This window comes from Podarcis melisellensis (genome assembly GCF_964234715.1).
Source record: "Podarcis melisellensis genome assembly, chromosome: 17".
In the NCBI taxonomy this organism is placed as follows: domain Eukaryota; kingdom Metazoa; phylum Chordata; class Lepidosauria; order Squamata; family Lacertidae; genus Podarcis; species Podarcis melisellensis.
The window spans coordinates 25,675,684-25,696,544 of NC_138534.1; the positions used below are offsets into that span (position 1 = coordinate 25,675,684).

At 43.1% G+C, this 20,861-nt stretch overlaps 2 protein-coding genes across 6 annotated transcripts in view; one reads left to right on the forward strand and one right to left on the reverse strand.

Moving 5' to 3' along the window:
- LOC309360146 (guanine nucleotide exchange factor C9orf72 homolog) overlaps nt 1-7,594 on the forward strand; it is an 86,254-nt gene extending 78,660 nt beyond the window's left edge. The window contains exons 3-8 of the mRNA XM_081894762.1: nt 1,274-1,333; nt 2,233-2,400; nt 2,705-2,720; nt 3,796-3,875; nt 6,456-6,565; nt 6,667-7,594. Of these exons, the coding sequence (XP_081750888.1) occupies nt 1,274-1,333; nt 2,233-2,400; nt 2,705-2,720; nt 3,796-3,875; nt 6,456-6,565; nt 6,667-6,907 (675 nt within the window). The 3' untranslated portion in view covers nt 6,908-7,594. The remainder of the gene's footprint in view (nt 1-1,273; nt 1,334-2,232; nt 2,401-2,704; nt 2,721-3,795; nt 3,876-6,455; nt 6,566-6,666) is intronic.
- Nucleotides 7,595-10,994: 3,400 nt separating this feature from the next.
- Nucleotides 10,995-20,861, reverse strand: part of ECPAS (Ecm29 proteasome adaptor and scaffold) — a 62,353-nt gene continuing 52,486 nt past the window's right edge. For 4 of the 5 annotated variants that reach the window (XM_081893671.1, XM_081893669.1, XM_081893672.1 and 1 more), the window contains 7 exons: nt 20,452-20,495; nt 20,142-20,334; nt 19,297-19,441; nt 18,035-18,140; nt 16,646-16,734; nt 15,656-15,727; nt 10,995-14,024 (listed from right to left, as the gene is read on the reverse strand). In XM_081893671.1, the coding sequence (XP_081749797.1) occupies nt 13,885-14,024; nt 15,656-15,727; nt 16,646-16,734; nt 18,035-18,140; nt 19,297-19,441; nt 20,142-20,334; nt 20,452-20,495 (789 nt within the window). In that variant the 3' untranslated portion in view covers nt 10,995-13,884. Of the gene's footprint in view, nt 14,025-15,655; nt 15,728-16,645; nt 16,735-18,034; nt 18,141-19,296; nt 19,442-20,124; nt 20,335-20,451; nt 20,496-20,861 lie in introns of all 5 variants that reach the window. The other variant, XM_081893670.1, reaches the window with a different exon arrangement.

A 20,861-nucleotide genomic window follows, 5' to 3' on the forward strand; every position in this document is an offset into this window, starting at 1 on the left:
AAGATTGCCTTACATAAACACGGTTTTAGCAGTGAGTCCGTAAGTGACTGTGGAAGCCAATTCTGGATCCACACGTCCTTCCACAGTGGGGACGTTGGTTTCCGGGCAGGGGTTGATCACGGTGTGGATTTGCCAAGCGTTCCTTCCTCTTAGCACGTTTCTCCCTTGCGTCCTGAGTTTGAGTGTCTTCAAAACCCATGACACTTTTGGTAAAGGCTGTTATCGAACTGGAGCGCTTGCAGGCCAGTGTTTCCCAGTTCTCAGTGTTTACACTACATTTTTATATCTCCCATCAGCTTCAGCTGGCAAGTGCGCAATGGTAACATTGTGGGCACAAATGCAACAAATACATATAAAAAAAATGAGTTGTATCAAAAGCTACCAAACGGTCTTCCTGAATGTTTTACGTTCAAAAACTAAGGTACCACTGTTCAAGATACTTCACTTAACTGTGTACATGTTAAATTTTGAATCCCAGAAGTGGTTTTATTAGGGCACAGTGATTTGAAACAGCAGAGCTCATGCCTTGTCACCTCAAATCTACTTGTAGGCTAAACTCTTCCCAAAATTATATGTTGCCATTTTGAGATGAGAATCTGTTTTAATGCATACTGCATCACAGATGTATATATTGCTGGAGATGTTATTAAGGTGTCCCTCATGTTATATACCCTTGCTTGGAAATACATAGGCTCTCGGGGAAAATATCAAATGCTTTTTCACGTGGACAAACTCCTCAGCTAGGTACCATGGCAATGTTTGTGGTGGTGTCTGTTTTTTAAATCCAAAGAACATCAGCTAATATTCTGAACATTTAAGAAAATGGAGTGAGATGGCACAGAGATTCGAGCTTTTTTGAGGGGGGAGAATTACCAAGGGGTGTTGAGCTTTTTCTAGGGGGGGGGGGATTGCCGGAAATCTCTCACCCACATAAGTCGCAAAATCCGCCTCTCATTTGTCCCGTCGCCAGGAAAAGTTGGCAATCACCCCCCATTGCCACAGCAACAGCCAATCAACACCAGCCATTGACGCATCAACCAATAACACACCAAATAGCTGCTCAAACACCCACCCTATGCACTATCCATGTATAAGACGACCCCCACTTTTTAGCATAATCTTTAAAGAAAAAAAACACAGAAACGTATGGTAGGTTGTGGATCTTTTATGTATGACATGGTTAAGATGTGCAGACATGTATCAGGACCTTCTTTAAAAAAAAACACCCCCTCAAAAAAAAAACCTACTGAAAACATACTGATTTATTCCTTAGGGAAGACAAGAACACTTTCAAAAGGCTGCCTCAGAAGGCACGGAGAGACTGGAAGACGAGGTATGAGCATTGCGTGCAGCAAAACATGGATTGCAAATTCCATTGATTTCAGTGAGTTATGAATGTCTCTGCTCCTTTCCCATTGCATCATACCCATCCGAAGAAGGAGCTACTTTGGAGTCTCCTGGATATTCTGGAAGCTTTGTATACGAGAACAATTTCCATGAAGATGTGATAGGAACTCTGAGGATTCTGAAAAACTTGACACACACACCCCTGCCTATTTTGGAGCAAAGTAGAAATCTGATTAATATTTTATACTCACTATATAGGGCAGTTTATATGAATTTTGAGTCTTTAAAAAAAAAACAGGTAGTATCTTCCTCAGACTGACTACTATCAACCTCCTAACAAATGTAATTTTCTAAACAGAAAAAACACAATAGTATTACAAAAAAAGGGAAGGTTTTTCTTTACTAGTTGTTTGTCAGGCAAAAGAACTGACAATGCAAGCTTCTTAAGCTATATCTAGCTGAGAGGGGGATTATTGTAGAGGACACTTGGGGAATAGTAATTAACAAGGAATGAAACCCCATATCTTTTCTTCTGATGAAGTGTTAAATGCAGCAGTAAATTTGTTAACTGCATTAATCTTTTCGCAGTTTAAGTCCTAGATCTGTCCCAGGTACTTTCACTGAACAGTCTTAAAATAAAAAGATTATGAATCCAGTTTTTAAAATTGCATTCAGTTTTAAACTTATTTTCTTGATTTATTTGCTTATCTTTCTATTGGTTATGGTTACGTTGGAACAAACCTTGAAAATAAAGTATTTGACTATTTCCCTATTACTCTGTTCTCTTAAAAAAAACCAACAACAACCTCCCAGTCCTTTCATGTCACGTTTTGTAAGTACATGCTCTGCTTTTTTTTATTTCATAAAATGTTATTTATTGTCCAGGGCCAGAGCATCATTCCAGTGCTGACGGGGGAAGTTATTCCTATAATGGAACTCCTTTCATCTATGAAATCACAAAGTGCTCCAGAAGACATAGATGTAAGCCCTTATCTTAGCTGCATCATGAAAGGAAACAGCTCTTCCATTCTTCTCCTTTTTGATCTGCCTTCGGTAAAATAAATTACACATCGTAAATAAGAATACTTCTAGATTTTCGGGAGTGCCAAGTTAATACCAGCTTCCATCTCATAAGCATGACGGCACTTGAAATCATTTTCTTACTGTACTTGACCAAAACTGTATGCAGTTGTTGTTGTTGTTTTTTACATTCAAAGGTTTATAAAAAGTGATTGGTCGTAAAATAGGGAAATGCCATAATGTAGGATCTTGAGGATGCTGGAATGTCTTTTACTGATGTGTTTTGACCTGGCAGGAATGTGGCCATGAACTCTAATAATGACTCTTTGTCTCCTAGATTGAAAGGATAAAAGGTAAAGGGAGCCCTGACCATTAGGTCCAGTTGTGACCGACTCTGGGGTTGCGGCACTCATCTCGCTTTATTGGCGTACAGCTTCCAGGTCATGTGACCAGCATGACTAAGCTGCTTCTGGCAAACCGGAGCAGCACACGGAAACGCCATTTACCTTCCCGCCGGAGTGGTACCTATTTATCTACTTGCACTTTGATGTGCTTTTGAACTGCTAGGTTGGCAGGAGCAGGGACCGAGCAACGGGAGCTCACCCTGTTGCGGGGATTTGAACCGCCGACCTTCTGATCGGCAAGTCCTAGGCTCTGTGGTTTAACCCACAGTGCCACCCGCATCCCAGATTGAAAGTATAGAGTGTGTGTAGACCAGGGGTTGGCAAAGTTTTTGTGGCTTGGGCCGGTTCATGGTCCCACAGACTTCCTGCAGCCAATGGGAAGCTGACCAGCATTGCGGAAGGTGGTCCCCACTCTGCTCCGCGCCGCATGGGAGCCGACTGAGCTGGTGGCAAGGGTCCATGGGTTGGGTAAATGACCCCCATGGGCTGCTTGTGGCCCATGGGCTTTAGGTTGCTGACCCCTGGTGTAGAGGCTAGTCTACCGCACAAAGGTAAAAACAATATATTGATTTCTTGGCACACTTTTGCCCTGAGCTCTGCCCACTTGTGGCATACACCCCCTGGAAAATTATCCACGAAGGAGTGTGGTCATTGGCCTGGGAAAGGTTTTCCGTCCTTGAAATCCCTTGACTTGCATGAAACATGATTAAGGCTCAGGGCTTCTCGCGTCCGGGCTGGACATTTCCTCTAGTGATGTTTTGGACAGTCCAATGGAGGTGGGTGCCCAAGCTGGAAGGGGGGGGGGGGAGAACATTACTCTGGCCACAAAAATCGCAGTTTGCATTCTGAAGGAACATATAGCTGTTAGAAAATATATGTGGACCCCTGTAAGAATTGCCCCAGTTCTTGTGCAATATATAACCACTGCCGATTTTTCTCTTGGCTAAACTTCACTGCCTATACTATTAAAATGATATTGTATTACAGAAGGTATGCACACTGTGCCTCTTTCTCACTTTAACAGAGAGGAAGTGTTCGAGGCTTTGCAGAAATGAAACCGCCTTTCATTACGAGTCGGGTCTTTTTGTGCAAGGATTGCTGAAGGTAAGGTCATTGATCTCCTCCGCTAAATTCTCCCAAATGCCACTGGCTCCTTCGTTTCTAAGGAAAAGAAGTAATGTTGTGCTTAGAAGCTTTTGAATTATCTCTTTGTCATTATGATGTCTACCTTGTCCTCTTTCTGACTAGATGTCTTTTCTAGGGTATAAGATTTTCCAGGCAGTTTTTGTATTTTCCCTTTGAGGTTAAAAGGAAGGTTTCCATTTAGATATTTTGGTAGGCAGGCTACTGAGCGGGCTTCCCACCCCCCGAACGATGAAGTTAAAGGGAGTTTATCCAGCACAACTAAGGAAGCATAATTTTTAAGTGCTAATATGAATTCATGCTTAGTGCTGCTTTCTTGGAAAAGCGTATTTTCCTTGTTTGCCCTCCCAATACGAAGAAATATTAAATTTGCGCCCCTCTCCTCTCCTTCTCACATTCAGAAACGATGGGAATGTATTGTGAAAGTTAGCTTTGCAACTGAGATAATTATTTTGATTTATTTACTCAACAATATTTGCATACCGCTTACTAGCATGAAAGACCCCTATTTAATATGCAGCTATTTCCATTATATTCTAGAAATCTTTAATCATTTTTAAAAAAATTGAATCAGTTTAATTTTGCCAACTATGGCAGTCCAGATTCACTGGGTACCTTTAGAAGCACCCATGGCTAAATAATCTCAGAGTACTTTAAGGAACAAACAGTCGTGGTAGTGAGCAAAACTGCAAACCCTACAGTTCTTTTCCCCTTTCTGATAGGGGTAAGTATTCATGGGCCAGTTGTGGTTCTGTCAGAAGGAAGAAATCGTACCGTGTTTGTGGCCGATCAGCTGCACGTCCTGAATTAGTTGGAAAGGGATGGAGAAGCAACCTAGCAATTTGTTCAAATGCTGACAAGACATGGGGATTGAAAGAAACTCACATTACCACTGCAGGGTTCCTGTCTCTGTAATAAGGCATGCATCAGCAGTTGAGAAGCATAGCCAGCCTCAAACTGAAACTTCAAATCATATGGTTATTGTTTTTTAAAAAAGAAAGTTCCAGTGATAACGCTGCTTGAATCAAAAGTTTGCAGTCTCTTTCATTTTCATGGGTCATCATTCCATATTTACTCATAAGCATTCTAAGCATTTTTTTAAATTGGACCAGCCTATCCAAGACATGTAGACATTGGCAGGTTTTAATCTCTTTTCACTCTGTTGTCTATTCCCTTTGGAATGCTTTAATTATTTGCTTTTCACCATTTTCACTGATGCATTAAATATTTCATGTGAAACGATTAAGGCAGTACAAACATTTGGTTAAATAAAGTCATAAAACAAGTCAAGTAAGTATCTCTGAACTGAAATGTAAGGATGTTTCACTGAGGCTGCAGCCTTAACCACATCTACTCAGAGGAAAGTCCCATTGAATTCAAGACAGGAGCAGGTTAGGACTGTAGCCCCAATTCTCTGTGGAGAGCGCTTGAAATCTTACAATTCAGGCTGAGCAAGCACGCCCCCACTTAAATTCAGTGGAGCTTGCTCCCACATGTGTGTGTGTAAGAATGTAGTCAAAGCTGCAATCCCAAACCAACGTTTTTGAACATAGGAAGAAATACAGTTACAGTGGATAGCCACCAGTTTAACTTGGTGTTGTGGTGAAATTCAACATATTGCTTCATGCTTGTCCTGTTTGTATTTTTTTCAGGAATGTTTTCCAAGATGTCCTTTACCAAGACACTCTAGTAAAAGACTTCCTGTATCAGGTGACTATTCACTCAAATGAAATAAAGCAGATTAATCCATAGCATGTTTTTTAAAAAACCCTGAAGTAGTTTTTTGTGTAGTTATATGTACATTTAAAAAAATCTCAAGTGATTTCTTTTGTGTAGTAATTTAACAGTGATTTTAAAGAAGATTTCTCTGTATTCTGTACTCTGAAGTTAATTCAAGTGGCGGTGTACTATATGTCTAGAAACTGAGGGAAAGCTTCAAGTGTACTTAAGGGATGTAGAAATAAAAGCATTATTCTTAAGACTGAGTATTTAGCATAATATTCAACAAACCACTGATTTCAGTAACCCTTCTGAGGTTAAGTCAGGGGCTCACTCAAGTAGTTTGTTGGCTGCTAGTATCTAAACATGGGTGGGTCTGTCTCCCATCTATGTCTTTGTAAAAGCCAGCTCCCAGCATTGTACCAAGTTACAAGAGCTACAAATTCAGACCTCCCCATTAATCTTGACAATTTTTTTTTTACAAGTTCTGCAAAAATATTACCAAGTCTATAATGCCACATAATACGTATCGTGTTATACATAGGCTCCGAATGTAACCAGCACATAAACAGATTAGAAAGGGCAATGCATATAACTGTAAAAACACGTTGATGTATTCATGCTTTCAAAATGAATTTTGTTTGTAATGCATCTGTTTGTGTCGTGCACTCAGAGATGTGCTGCATCTCCCCAGAGTCCCTGCAACGCACAAGCTCATCCACCTCCCGTCACGATGAGTATTTTGCTAAAACATAACTGATGAGAAAATGCCAGTAGATGAGACCATCTGCTGATTTTTCCTGTGTGGCCGTTTTTTAACAGGTCTTTTGTTTGAAACCTGGATTGTCTCTGAGGAGGGTGTTCCTTGCCCAATTCTTGTTGGTCCTCCACAGAAAAGCCTTAACTCTCATCAAATATGTAGAAGATGATACGTAAGTATATAGGAGCTCGCGGAAGCAGTGAGTTCGGTACCCTGGCATGTTTTGAAATGAAAATATTTTGCTCAACCACAGTTTTCCCTGTCATCCCTCAGGCAAAAAGGGGAAAAGCCTCTGAAATCACTCTGGAACTTGAAGATAGACCTGGACTTAACAGCAGAGGGCGATCTGTACATAGTGATGGCTTTAGCTGAGAAGATCAAGCTTGGTTTGCATTCTTTGGCCAGCTTTTCTATACCAGCGTGCAGGAACGCGATGTCCTGTTGTCGTTTTAAAGACGTTTTCCAGTGTGGGTTGGTGAAGCTCCACAGCGCTTTTCAAAGATGCCACCGGTGAAGGGAATGCAATGTTCCTCTGTTCTCCCGACGCAACAGAATGTGGGGTGAAACAGGAGGGACAAGCCCCTCTTAGCCAGGGGCAAATTTCTGAGGGTCACATGCTTGTGGTGGAGACCAGGAGCAGAAGTGGTTGGAGCTATGAATGCAACTTTTTGCTTTGTACATTAAGGTAGCATCTATGCATGCTCAAACACCCCTCTCTATCCTCCAAATGGTGGCCAGTGTGGAGTGTGGCCTGAGGAGGACTCAGAGGGCCAGTTGTATTTGGTCCTTGGGCCTGAGTTTCTCCAACCTTAGTGATATGGTACCATGTGCGAGGCTAAAAAGCTGACACGCTCTCCAGCCCTCAGCCGGGTAAAAGGTGTTGGGCATTGGGAAGGAGGCCTGAGGGCTCTGGATGGCCCTAGAGGCCTCCCACCTCCTTCCCAAAGCCCTGTAGACGCGGGTGGTGCTGTGGTCTAAACCACTGAGCCTCTTGGGCTTGCTGATCAGAAGGTCGGCGGTTTGAATCCCCGCGACGGAGTGAGCTCCCATCACTCCGTCCCAGCTCCTGCCAACCTAGCAGTTCGAAAGCACACCAGTGCAAGTAGATAAATAGGCAAGAAGGTAAATGGTGTTTCTGTGCGCTCTGGTTTCCGTCACGGTGTCCCGTTGCACCAGAAGCGGTTTAGGCATGCTGGCCACATGACCCAGAAAACTGTCTGTGGACCAACACCGGCTCCGTTGGCCTGAAAGTGAGATGAGCGCTGCAACCACATAGTTGCCTTTGACTGGACTTAACCGTCCAGGGGCCCTTTACCTTTTTAAAGAAAACCCAAAGCCCAGTAAGCGTTTGCTCAGCTTTGGGAAGGAGGACACAAGGACCCTGTAAGAGCCCTCCCACTCCCTTCCCGCAGGGTAAGCGCTTCCCACACTTTGAGAAAGCGCCCTCCCCCAGTGCGGTGGCACTGCCCTAAAACTGCAGCAGAAAAAAGGAGTACTATTTAGAACCAAGTCACTTCACCTTAGACATGCATCTGAGGCTCCATTTCACTTATAGTCAGAGCAAAAAAAAATTGGGTGTGGGTGGGTGGGTGTAAATGTCAGTTTAATGGGGTTTTCTGAACCACAAAGTAAAGAGGACAATTTTAAGAGGACACTGGACTTGTTCCTTTTTCTTATATGGCATGGTGCTGGGTGAAATAATGCAACTGTCTCTTTCTGTCTGGGGATTGTTGATTGCAAAGCAGTTGTGGTTTTTAAGACCATCGCTTCCAGTGTATCTGCTATGATGAACGGTGCCATCTGTGTTGCTCTCCCCGCCTGCCGCTGCTTCACATACCCTTCAGAAGCCACCCAATACCTGTGCTGACACCCAGGCATTTAAATGCATAAACATGAAAACAGGCAAGTGATTTCCTTTAATATTTACCTGGTTCTGCATAGAATGGACCTGATCCTGCCAAATACTGTTTTTTTAAACGGGGTCGCCAGAAGCCATGTTTTTGTGCCCAACTGACAAGCAGTCGATTGCATCCAAACAGTGATGGGGAACATTTGCGACTACAGCTGCCGTTGAGCCCCAGGCAGCAAAGCAATGATCAGGGTTGACTGGAGTTTCCCCCATCACAGAGATGCCTCACCCCTATCTGTGTTAAGACCATCGTGCATGCTGCACACTTAAACAGCTAGCATGTTTGCAGATCATGAGAGTGTAAATTAGAAAAAGCCAAGTAGCTATACCTTGGTTTTACAACAACTTAGTTCCCAAACGTTTTGGCTCCCGAACGTCGCAAACCCGGAAGTGACTGTTCCGGTTTGTGAACTATTTTTGGAAGCTGAACGTCCAATGGGGCTTCCACGGCTTCTGATTGGCTACAGGAGCTTCCTGTAGCCAATCAGAAGCTGTGGTTTGGTTTTCGGACGTTTTGGAAAAACAGACTTCTGGAACAGATTCCGTTCGACTTCCAAGGTACGACTACTTGGCTGAATAATTGCCAAGCTTATCCTGATGAGTAAAAGCAATATAAATGCCCTATGTCTCCTTGTTGCTCTTAAAGAGTTTGGGGTGTGCATCAATTACAGTCAAACTTCGTCAATAACAGAGTTGAGGGAATACTAGTGGCAAACTGTTTTTATCTCTTTTAACTCCAATATATTTGTCTCTTCGCTCTTGTTACACTGGAAAAAGACAAAATATAAACTTGCCACTTTTCCCATCTGTATAATAGGAAATATTCATACACCTTCTAATGTGCAAGGTTTACAAAGTAAACATGCAAAAATCTCCATGTCACGTTGCGCCTGAGATCTTTTCAGTGTGCACTGCAGTTTTATTTTTATTTCATTGTTCAACTGTTGATTTGTTGTTTGCCAAATGCTGATACGTTTCGTTCCAAGTGCAGTATTTTTTGTGTTCCTCAACGATTAGGGAAATTTGCTGTTTTGTGAAAATCTAAGTACATCTGACAAAGGTTTGTCTTCTTAAAAGCCATTCTTGAGCATTCTACAACAATAATATTTTCTTGGAAACCTCTTGTGTATTGTATGCTGTGTATGACTTAAGTGTCATGGCTTAGATTAGCCCCTGATGTTCTGAGGGTGGGTTTTCTCTTTAATGTCTGCATCTTGGGAAGAGAGGAGCACAAAACTAAGCAGTCTGCTTTAGTTTTGCAAAACCAAAATAAGCAGTCTGCTTTTGTGAAGCTGTGTTTGCAGCGGAGTCCTGCCGCTCTCTGGATTATGGCCTGTAACTTCACGAACATGTGAAGTTGTGTCAAAATACCAAATAATGATGCCAAGGAAAATAACTAAAATAGATTCAGCGGGAAGGGAAGGGGGCAGTAAAGGTGGAGAGCTCTTTCCCTTTTTCCTCAGTGCAGAATATTGCCACAGGTGAGCGACAATGTCAGTCCTCTGATGAATGGCTGGAGCAATAGCTCCGATGGCCTGCCACACACAGCAAGAGTCAAGAAGCCACAAATATCGCTACTGTCGAGTGTAACAGTCCTGGGTGTTTTCTCTGTTCTCGACTCATGACACTGAATATGTAGACCGTTGATATTTTTCCAGGTTACTGAAGTGATAAACATAGGGGGTTGCAGACAGAAATCTTAGGATAATGGTGTGCGTATCTGAGATCGGTTTTATGATGGGATAATCCTGGAAGATGGTTTAAAAGCAGCTTACGCAGCTGCACATTCATTGTTGCATTTGTCAATTAGCTAAATTCAGTGTTGTTGTTTTCCAAGGTTCTGGTTTGGGTGCGTGCAGCCGTGCTGCTTGGGGCCAGGATACCTGACATATCATCTCACCCTTTATATAGCCAGCTGATCACTGCCTTCTGCAAGTGAAGGCCTCCTGCAAGTATCATCTGATCAGGTCTGTTCTGCACAATGCAAGAACTGGGCCTCTAGTGTTGCCCTTTGGCATTCCCTCGCGTTAGAGAGGCATGGCTTCTGTTGTCTTCCCAGTGCTACTGCGAGAGAAACTTCCTCTTGCAACAAGCCATTTAAATAGAGGGTATTTGTTTTATCGCTTTGTGTTTTTGCCACCTGGGCTCCTTTTGAGAGGAAGGGCAAGAGAAGATATTTTTGATATAGCAGTACCTCTGGTTACGTACTTAGTTCATTCCGGAGGTCCGTTCTTAACCTGAAACTGTTCTAAACCTGAGGTAGCACTTTAGCTAATGGGGCCTCCTGCTGCCGCTGCGTCACTGCTGCCCGATTTCTGTTCTCATCCTGAAGCAAAGTTCTTAACCCGAGTTACTATTTCTGGGTTAGCGGAGTCTGTAACCTGAAGCATATGTAACCTGAGATACCACTGTACGTCATCAGTGATTTTGACTTGCAGAGAGAATGAAAGGCCAGCTCCTACCCGTGATTAGAATGGAGGGGAAATTTTTTATCCCACAGGAAATACCCAACCATGGACTCCCCAAAGGTCATGTGACTCCATGGGCTCCCAAAGGTCATGTGACTCTCCAAGTAGCAGGGGGGACTGAAATGAGGATGGATTTGCATAGCCCTGTCTCAAGAGCAAACGGGAGCAGATAGCCCAATCTGTACACCGTCCACCGCCAACAGAATTACCAGTTCTATCCAAGAGGAGGTCATGTGCCTTTATTTTAATGTTACCCTTTTGGTGGGGAGGTTTCCTTCGGTCAATCCACTTACATAACTTGACATCCAGATACAGAAAATGAATGTAGTGAATTTAATGGAGACCTTTTTCTTGCAACATTAGAAATCTTTAAAACACAAAACAAGTTTGTAAATTCAGCGGGTGCTATAGTGTCAAATTTACACACTTCAATCCAGGTATACAAAGCAGCATTAAACAGCAGCACAAGCGCCCACATTTGGGCAACAGTGTTTTATAGTGCAATTGTTTTCAGAGGAAAACATAACTCTCCAAAGGCCACTTTTTTCCTATCAAGTCAACAAATTTAAAAGAGGGACGGGTATCTGACCTCTAAGTCAACTTATTTTTTTGCAGGTAGGTTTCTCATAGAGGCACATGTTTGTTTGGTAAGTTCATAATCTAAATTTAGAAGAAAAAAAGCTATTCAGAGAAGCTATTCACCAAACTTGCACATTCCAGGTAGTTCTTATTCTGGAATTTTAGTACAGTATTCAGTACGGTTAATATAAATTTCCATTTGGAAATACTTACTACAGCAGCTGTTCCAAACTCAAGTTTTTAGATTCCACCTCAAAATACTGAAGCCGTTGCTGAAGAGTCATATCGGAGACCTAGCACATGTTGTATATATATATATATATGGTTGTCACAGGTTCTATTAAAACACTCAAAACGACTGTTGCAAAAAGAAAGAAAAAGAGCAACACTTGACATTTCTGCGTAATACAAAAAGAGAGAGAGAGCTCCTGCGAGACAAAATGGGCTATTTTGTTAAAAGTTATGCAAAGATCTTATGCCTACAAACATTCCGTTTTACAGATGTGCTTGGCAAATTCAAACTCAGCGTAAACAACTAGCAGCTTTCCGTAATACATTAAAATCTTTTAGACCAGCTTTACTATTCCTTAGCTACGGGGCAGTGCTAGGTAGAAGACAAAGGCCTTTAACCAACAGACAAGAGTCTGACGACACACATGAGACACACACACACACCAGTCATTAATTTCTCAGTAGACTTCCATGGAGCGAGATCGTAACAATAGCCAGGAGTCCTCAAAATGTGGCGGCACATCAGGAACATGCCTCTTGCCGCCATTTTGAGGTAACCTGTATCTCAGGATACAGGCGTGTAACCCCACCCCAGGAATTCTGGGTGGCCATTAAATGTGAAGCAGGCCTAAACACCCCCCTCCTTTTTCTGTCAAATGTCCTGAACCTCCCTAAAAAGGCCAATTTACAAACAGCTTATGCCCTCGCACCTCGGGATGCACCAAATGTATGAAGTACCTCTGCGAGGGAGCAGTCCATGCAGATGCCGATGGTTCGTGATGAAAGGCACCTGGAAAGGGGCTTGTTGCACTGCGAGGGGATCAATTCATATAACCGATGCATCCAAGTAATCCTGGCTGAGTCAGGCAGCCCTCCAAGGTGCCACAAGGCAACTGGGTGGGTGGGGGTGCCAATCAAACAGAACCAGTGGTCAGTTTTGTACGTTGCAAAAGTCCTACGCAGAAGGCACTTCCATGTAGGAATTAACGTGCTACCTGCATATAGATCTTCATGTGAAACAAATCCTACAAACATCTTATGGGCAAGGACACCACACGACAAAACTGTTAGCAAGTAGCACACGTTATTTCCTACATGGTATTCTGTGAATGTATGGCGATCAGCCTTAAATTAGGGTTGCGAAGTTCTAAAATGTTTTAACTGCACCGTCTAGGGAGCCTTTATTAAATTTGGAGCAAATTTCATTTCCCCCTCCCCCCCCCAAAAAAATGCTTTTGCAGCTACAGAAAAGGGGGCTGCTTAACACAATACATTTCCACACTCTTAAATGGATGTAACGTTAAGCCTTACCCAGAAAAACAAAAGTACTTTCTTACAAACCAGAATATGCCGTGTCAGATACAACGCTGTTATTTAACTGCACCTTCTTAATAATGTTAAAACATGTACAGTTTTTCAAAGCAAGACGGGGGTTACAAACCTGAGGAAAGGAAGCCTACTACGAGATAGTTCATGGAAAATGCAGAGCACTCTTGAAAACCATTATTCTGGATAAGGGCTTTGCTATTACTGAGCGTCATGCAAAACTCATTTCGGGAAAGGGCAGTGCTCCTTCTTTGCTTGTTTAAAACCAAGTACACCCTTGTTTCCAGACAGCTAATTAAAGTGCTTTCCAGTGTGCAATTGCTCCATTTTTACATCAGATGGCGTGGCGGTATGCGGACCAGGAGGACCAGAACACATCAAGGGGATTCCAAAAGGGAAGTCAGGCTAAACCAACAGAAGGTGGACCTCTCCATATTAGCATTAGCTTACCTTGTCCTAAAAAGAGCCAGAGTCCTACCAATACAACACTAAGTAATAATTACTCCACATGAAAGATACAGGCCAGAGCATTTGATCTCCAGTGCTCCAATGAACACCTTTTGATAATTCTTACAAACATCATTTCCAGGTACACACCCAAGATTTTGGCTGGTGTTAATTTTTCAAATGAGGTGCTTCTTCCCCTCCTTTATTTGCACGCAGGCCGGGACAATTTCCCAAAAATTCATTACGTAGCTTGGGTTTATGGTTGTGTGCTTTTGGTGTTTTTTTTTTAATACGCTCGAGGCTTTCATTCTAGCCAAACTGCTTGAAATGGTTACAAAAAATTGGAGGGGGTGGGGAGAGAGGAGGTGGAGAAAATTAATGGGGAACAGAATTCAAGGTGTTCTTTATTTTAGCCAAGGAATGATGCATGCCACAGAGTCGTCTTTACGTTCCCTCTCTGTATTCAGAGCTCACTGCGCGCTTTTCGCTTTTGCTTGTTTCATTCCGCATGGCACTTGGTTGGCTGTCAATTCAATCGAGTTTTTCTAAGGTTTTCTTTAGCAAAGTGGCTTTCTCTTGTAGCTCAGGCCTGCTGTCCGACATCAGGGCTGTTAAGGAGCCAATGAGGAGTTCTCTGCTTTCTGTGTTCAGGCTCTCCCACTGTCTGGACTCTACATAAGGAGAAGGAGGCAGAAGGACATCATCATGTTATTTCATGCTTCCCACTTACTGGGCTTTTCAAGCCATAAAACTAGCTTATAAAAACAACAAAAAGTCATAAGAAGATTAGTTAAAATATAGTAAGAATCATCAATGGGTTCTGGATAGTGACAAGTCAGAAGGCAGCCCTGGGAACCATCCACTGATCTTCAGGCGGTGAAAGAGCCTTCAGATGATATCAAGGAAATAAATAGAAATAAATATGGACAAACATGGGAGAAGTGCTTCTTCAGATATCCAGATCACTAACAGCTTGAAAGATCAGAAACTAACTGGTAACCAGTGTGACTTCCTTCAGGACTGGGGTTATATGGTCCCTCGAGTCATGTGCATTATTTGTGGGGCTGCCTTTGAAAGGTGTTCCTAAACTTAATGCAGTGGCTGGCTTATTCAGCGGGAGCCAACGATGGTGGACTTCCAACTGTCATCTGCCCCAGCCAGAATAGCCAAAGGGAAGTTCAGCTGATGGGAAATGCAGTCCATCAAGTTCTTGAGTCCATCTCACTGCTTACTCCTGGGTCCAGGTGCTGCACCAGGAACTTTCAAAGGCAGCCCCAACACATGGAACACACACCAGAGGTTTAGTTTTGATGTTACCAAACACACGAAGCCAATAAGATGTTCAGCTTGGTTTTGAGAAGTAGATACATACACATGGGCAATGTAAAGTGCTTCATAGCAGGAAACAGGGACTGTAGGAATACAAGCCCCAAATAACAATTCTACCTTTTATCTGCAAAGGCATTTGCCAACATATCCTAGTGGCATTTTGCAAACCATACAATGCCTAGAAATGACTAAGGAGCCTAGGTGGCAGAACGTCTGTGTCTTGAGCTCCTTTCCAAAGCGTTCTGTTAGGTTTCCCCTTATCCCCATAACGATACTCCTTGGTTTGTTTGTTTTTTACGAAATGTGGTTTTCAAACATCAAAAAGTTGTTGTTATTATTATTATTATTATTATTAGAGTTTGGAATTGATACCCCGTTTGATCATTACCCTAGGGAGTCTCAAAGCGGCTAACATTCTCCTTTCCCTTCCTCCCCCACAACAAACACTCTGTGAGGTGAGTGGGGCTGAGAGACTTCAGAGATGTGTGACTAGCCCAAGGCCACCCAGCAGCTGCATGTGGAGGACCAGAGACGCGAACCCGGTTCCTCAGATTACGAGTCTATCACTCTTAACCACCACACCACAATGGCTATTACTATTATTATTATCAATAACAACAACAATTTATATGCCCATATGGTTGCCCTAGCCACTGGCTGGCTCCCAACAAAAATGAGTAAATACACAAGAAAGCAAATACAAGCAGGTAAGTTTATGTCAAACAAACAACTGGTGTGACTCTTATGCGGTTCGTGCACAGAAACCGAGCTTCCATAATACAAAATGGGAAGCAGCCTGGCCAAAATTACCCTGCAAAGCAAAAAGAGTAGAGTACTCACCCCAATAAATGCATATCAAATATTGCTTTAAAATCAGTCTAGACTAGCACTGAACTGCAGCATTCTTTAGCCTTCTGGAGTTAAGAGACAACCTAGTTGATCAACATTTCCAAAATCATGAAAAAAAACTTGCCTTCAAGTTTTGTGAGCAGTACTTCTATCACTGACAAGGCTTCAGTTCTTATGGAGGTGTAGCTTCTATTCTCTGAGGGAACAAACATTAGTCAAGAGTGAATATAACCTGAGGGAAATGTAACTTCATGCCAGAGATGCATATGGGCCACTTACATCTTTTAAGCATCTTGCAGGGCAACATGCACTTCTTAATTTCTTCTAACCCCAATTTTGGTACAGATTTACAGTGGTACCTCAGGTTACAAACTTAATTCGTTCCAGAGGTCTGTTCTTAACCCGAAACCGTTCTTAACCTGAGACGTGCTTTCACTAATGGGGGCCTCCCGCTGCAGCCGTGCCGCCGGTGAACGATTTCCGTTCTCATCCTGGGGCAAAGTTCTCAACCCGAGGTACTACTTCTGGGTTAGCAGAGTTTGTAACCCAAAGTGTTTGTAACCTGAGATAGCACTGTATTGTTATTGTTCAAAGAAACGACAAAATGTTTGCCAGGGAAGAACTTTTGTCAGAAGTTAAATGAGAACCCAGCATTTATTTATGCAATGACCCAGATGCATATAGTTAATGGGAATACATCTGTCTTACCCACCACAAGTTCACAACTGCCCTCCCCGCAAAATATGGAGCATTCAAAAATGTGTCTCTTCCCTGTTCCCATATCTAAAAGGCTACAGGGCAGAATTCTAGTATCTTCTGATGTTATAATCCCACACACGAGTAGATTTTGTTGAGGAGAACAAAGATGAAAAAAGTAAGGTCCACCCCCACCTCTGTCCCACCACCCTCTACAAAAGTCTGAAGTGGGGAGTCTCTTTTAGTCATGCATCAATCCTTTAGTTCCTACAGCCCATCTGTCTCCAAGAGAGGTTCAATACAGATGGATACAAGAAATTCAAAAAGCGCAAAAGGCTCCACTCTCTTCTGCTAGTGAAAGCTAGTCATTTAGAGCTTTAAAATGGGTTTCCTGGTGCACCGCTGACAAGATACTTACCTAGAGAATGGGTGATAGAGGAACAGGTTTCAAACAGTATTCTTCTCAAAGCCTCAGGATCTGAGTGTTCTGCTTCAAGCAACAGTAACCTACCCAAAGGAAGAACAGCACCATTGCCTTATGTCAAAAGGAGCTTGCTGACAATATCGGAACAGTAGCTGCCCAGTTTAGGGCTATCACAGATAACTGTAGGAAACATGGGAAGCGTCTCTGGAACAGGCAGGAAACCGTTTCCCTTTTAACTCTCTGAGTCTTGGCTAGTGGTTAGTCTGCAAACAGCAGAGCCTGCACCAATTAGTTCTAGCTAGAGAGGATTGGTATGGGCTTAAGCCCACAACATATAGGCTTTTAGCCAAAGCAGCGCTAAGTAACTGTCCTTTCAGCAAAAGAATATCTGTTGACGCAAAGGACTTTCTCATTTCTTCCTGTGTACCCCCTAAATTCCATTCTGGGTGCTTCCCACCAACCCTCCCCCAAAGTCGGTCTGGGGACAAGAGGGCTTCCACATGGGGGAAGGAGAGGGGGAGTGGTTCTGTTGCACAAATGGAAGCCCTTTTACTGATGGTTACTTGGCATTGCACTGGAATAAAGACATGAAATGCAGAGGAGAAATGTACTACATTAGCTGATCCCAGAGAAAAGCACCATTTGCAAATGATCAAATCACAGTGGTGCTTAACGTCCACCGCTTTTGAAGCTGATCATTCGCACTGCCCACTGAAAGGTTTTTATCATTTACAAAGGTGCATCCTACTTATCTGGGACGTGGGTGGCGCTGTGGGTTAAACCACAGAGCCTAGGACTTGCCAATCAGAAGGTTGGCGGTTCGAATCCCCCCAATGGGGTGAGCTCCTGTTGCTCGGTCCCTGCTCCTGCCAACCTAGTAGTTCGAAAGCACATCAAAGTGCAAGTAGGTAAATAGGTACCGCTCCGGCGGGAAGGTAAACGGCATTTCAGTGTGCTGCTCTGGTTCTCCAGAAGCGGCTTAGTCATGCTGGCCACATGACCCGGAAGCTGTACGCTGGCTCCCTTGGCCAATAAAGCGCAAACCCAGAGTTGGCCATGACTGGACCTAATGGTCAGGGGTCCCTTTACCTTTATCCTACTTATCTAGGCCAAACAGATCCCTCCCCCATTTCTCTATTTCTCTCTGACGTGATGTAGAAGGCAGCCTTCTCCTCCCCAAATGTGGAGACAGTACAGGCGGCAGTGCCTACCGGGTGTTTGCAAACACAACTTAAGCAAGTTACCGCTTTGCTGTCTCTGTTCACATCAGAGGGAGGCACACCGCGCGTTTGCGAGATTTGACGCAACCGCACGTGGAGGCACAAAATGTCACAGGAGGAAAAGGCAGAGAAGAAGCAGGTTCAGCACCTGGAGGGAAATTACCCTTGAAAATAAGCTTTCATAGCTTGGAGTACTCCGAGCTGCACTTTCCACGTACTGAGTTTCAGCCGGTCGCACATTAGTTTGCACACCTCTTGTTGATAGCAGCCTGGGGCAAAAAAATGGTTTTCAAGAGAATCAAGACAAAGGTAAGGCAAACAACTACATTCTCCCCCTGTCCTCTAGACACATTATCACCAGGGGTTTAAAAAAATGCAGGTGCTCAAAGGCATTAGACACCTAAAACACTGGACTACTGAAATGGAAGAAAACACAGCCACCCCTCCTCCCATTTATACTGCTCCCCATGGGACCTGCAGCAAGGACCCCCTAAGTCAGAGGCCATCATTTCTAAGTAGGGTTCAATCCTAGCAACCTGCCAATTAAGCTATGTTGGTGGGGGGGGGGGAGGAGGAGAGAGACTAGGACACAGCAGCCAAGGCTGGATCTTAATTCTAACCGGAAGTTCTCCCCGCCCTCCTTCAAAGCTGCCTCCTACATTTTGCAAAAGTACTTGCAGACGCACTCTGCTTTATCACTTTATCACATTCATTACATTTAGACAGGACTACAACATTACCCCTGTGCAGATGTTTGCCTGACCGTCCCTGGGTTAAAAGGGTGTAGAGGGCAATCATCTAGAGTGGGGGCAGACTTCTGTGCATTAAACACAAATGTCTGATTCTAACTATCTCCTGCTGAATGTCATTAAACACAAACAATATTCACACCTTTTATTATTACAATGAATGCAAATGCATTTTGCATTTTGTTTTGTTTTTTGCATTGTATTAATTTACTGTCCCCACCGCAGTACTCAGGGCCAAAAAAAAGCAAAACACTCTTGATCAAATAGCTTGCTTGGGAACCATTTTCCTGTCTTTAAATATATATATTTATCCCACCTTTCAATAGGGTAACAAAACTAATAAGGAACAATACAACAAATAAAACTACAATGAAATCGCTAAATATCAAAGCAGCTGGGGTTTTTTAAGAATAACAATTTGAACAAATAGAATAAATACTCTGAAAAAGTGTCCTCAAGTTTCTTCTCATTTTCTGATTCTTTTTTGGAGAGGGTTTTTTTTTAAGATGAAATGCCGCTTGAGTTTTGGGGATTAAACCTTTCAATTATTTATATTTATTTTACAAGATTTGTAGACCACATGGTTATAGAGATTTTAATTTTTATTATTATTATTATTATTTTCCAAAGCTGTTTGCACAAAATTAGTATAAAAATTTGTAAGGAAAAAACCTACGTTGCGTTTCTGGGTTTCTGGGCCACGCTTTCCCCAAACTCTCAAAGGCACAGAGAAGAGATTCCATCTGGAGCTCCTTCTCGTTTTCGTTCTCATCTTCGTCGTCGTTCTGTGGCGAACTGGCCCCCATGTTCTCAGGGCAGTTCTGCAGTGGTACCAGAGGAAAGGATTGGAGGAGGAAAGAGAGACAGGAAAAATGCAGGTTAGTTTTTGCATAGCATTAAGAAAAGCTTCCCAAGGGCATGATCTGGGTCCACACTAGAACAGGCTGCTTTGAGAGCTGCTGGTCACTCCTTTGCTGGAAGTGTTTAAGAAGAGGTTGGACATCCACTTCTCAGCGATGCTTCAGGTGCCTCCAGGAACCTGCATGGAGCAAGATGATGCAGACAAGGACCTTCAAGATCTCTTCCAACTCTATGACGTTGTTTGGACATCCCAGCCCATGTATTAAAATGAGTGCTGCTCCATTTAATTCTCTCACAGAAGGACAACGTACTTAAGAAAAGAATCTGCAGAAGGTTAAGATTTGCTGGTTTCCCCCTCGGCCAGTGCTAGCGGCAGAAAGCATATTGTTGTGAAGAGACTGAGCAGCAAAATAGGAAACCATCAGTTAAAATCCTGGTCCTGCCACAAACTCAACGGGTGACTCAGCCAACAGGTGACAAGCCAGCTAATTCTCAGCTATCTGCGATATGGGGATGACGTCACTGGCCTACCTTACAGGGCTGTTGTAAGGAATGCTGAGAATATATGTGAATGGTCTGCAGAGTTTGATACAATGGGCAAAGGGTGGTATTATTCATTCTTAGTGGGCTATTCAAAAGCAACATGGACTGAAAGTTCACCTTCTTTATTATTGGAAAGATGATGTCTGTCAGCTCCTTGAACCGATTCTCCTGCGTGGCCCTGAGCACATCAGCGGTGCACCGGAGAGCCACAATCTTGTACCTGAGGTTCTCTTTCCGGCACTCCTTCAGCAAGGCCTGTAGGATGTCGTCAACGCTGGGCTGGTTGGGTAAAGACTTCTGCAACTCCGTGCTGAAAATACCAACAGCAAACACAGATTTGGTCACTCACTGTTTGCCCACCTTATTAAATAGTGCCAACCTTTATAAAGCTCACAGCTCAGAACCAGTAAAAGATGGACTTTTTTACCTGCATGAACAGACAACACTGGCAGTAGCTTTCAGTAACTCCTCCTAAAAGGGTTATCACAAAACAAGAAATGGGAAGAATTTTTAGCATGGGATTTCTGAAGTGCACAGGGAAAGTGGTTACTTAGGAGTTCTTAACTACTCTGAATAGGGCAGAAATTGCAGAGACTTTCAAATACCATGATCCATACAATAGTAATATAGTTTCCATTACATTTTAACACTGGGCCACCAAGCCGTATCATTAAAAATATAAAAGAAAAGGATACTGGCTGGCTGTCTTGAGCCTCAAGATTATTTTGCTTGTCAACGGTTATTTGTAAGCCATGAAAAATATGGTTATATGGGCAAGTACAGGGTCCAGGGACCACTGTTTGCAGAACAATGTTATGAGTAGCAAAGCCTGAGCAA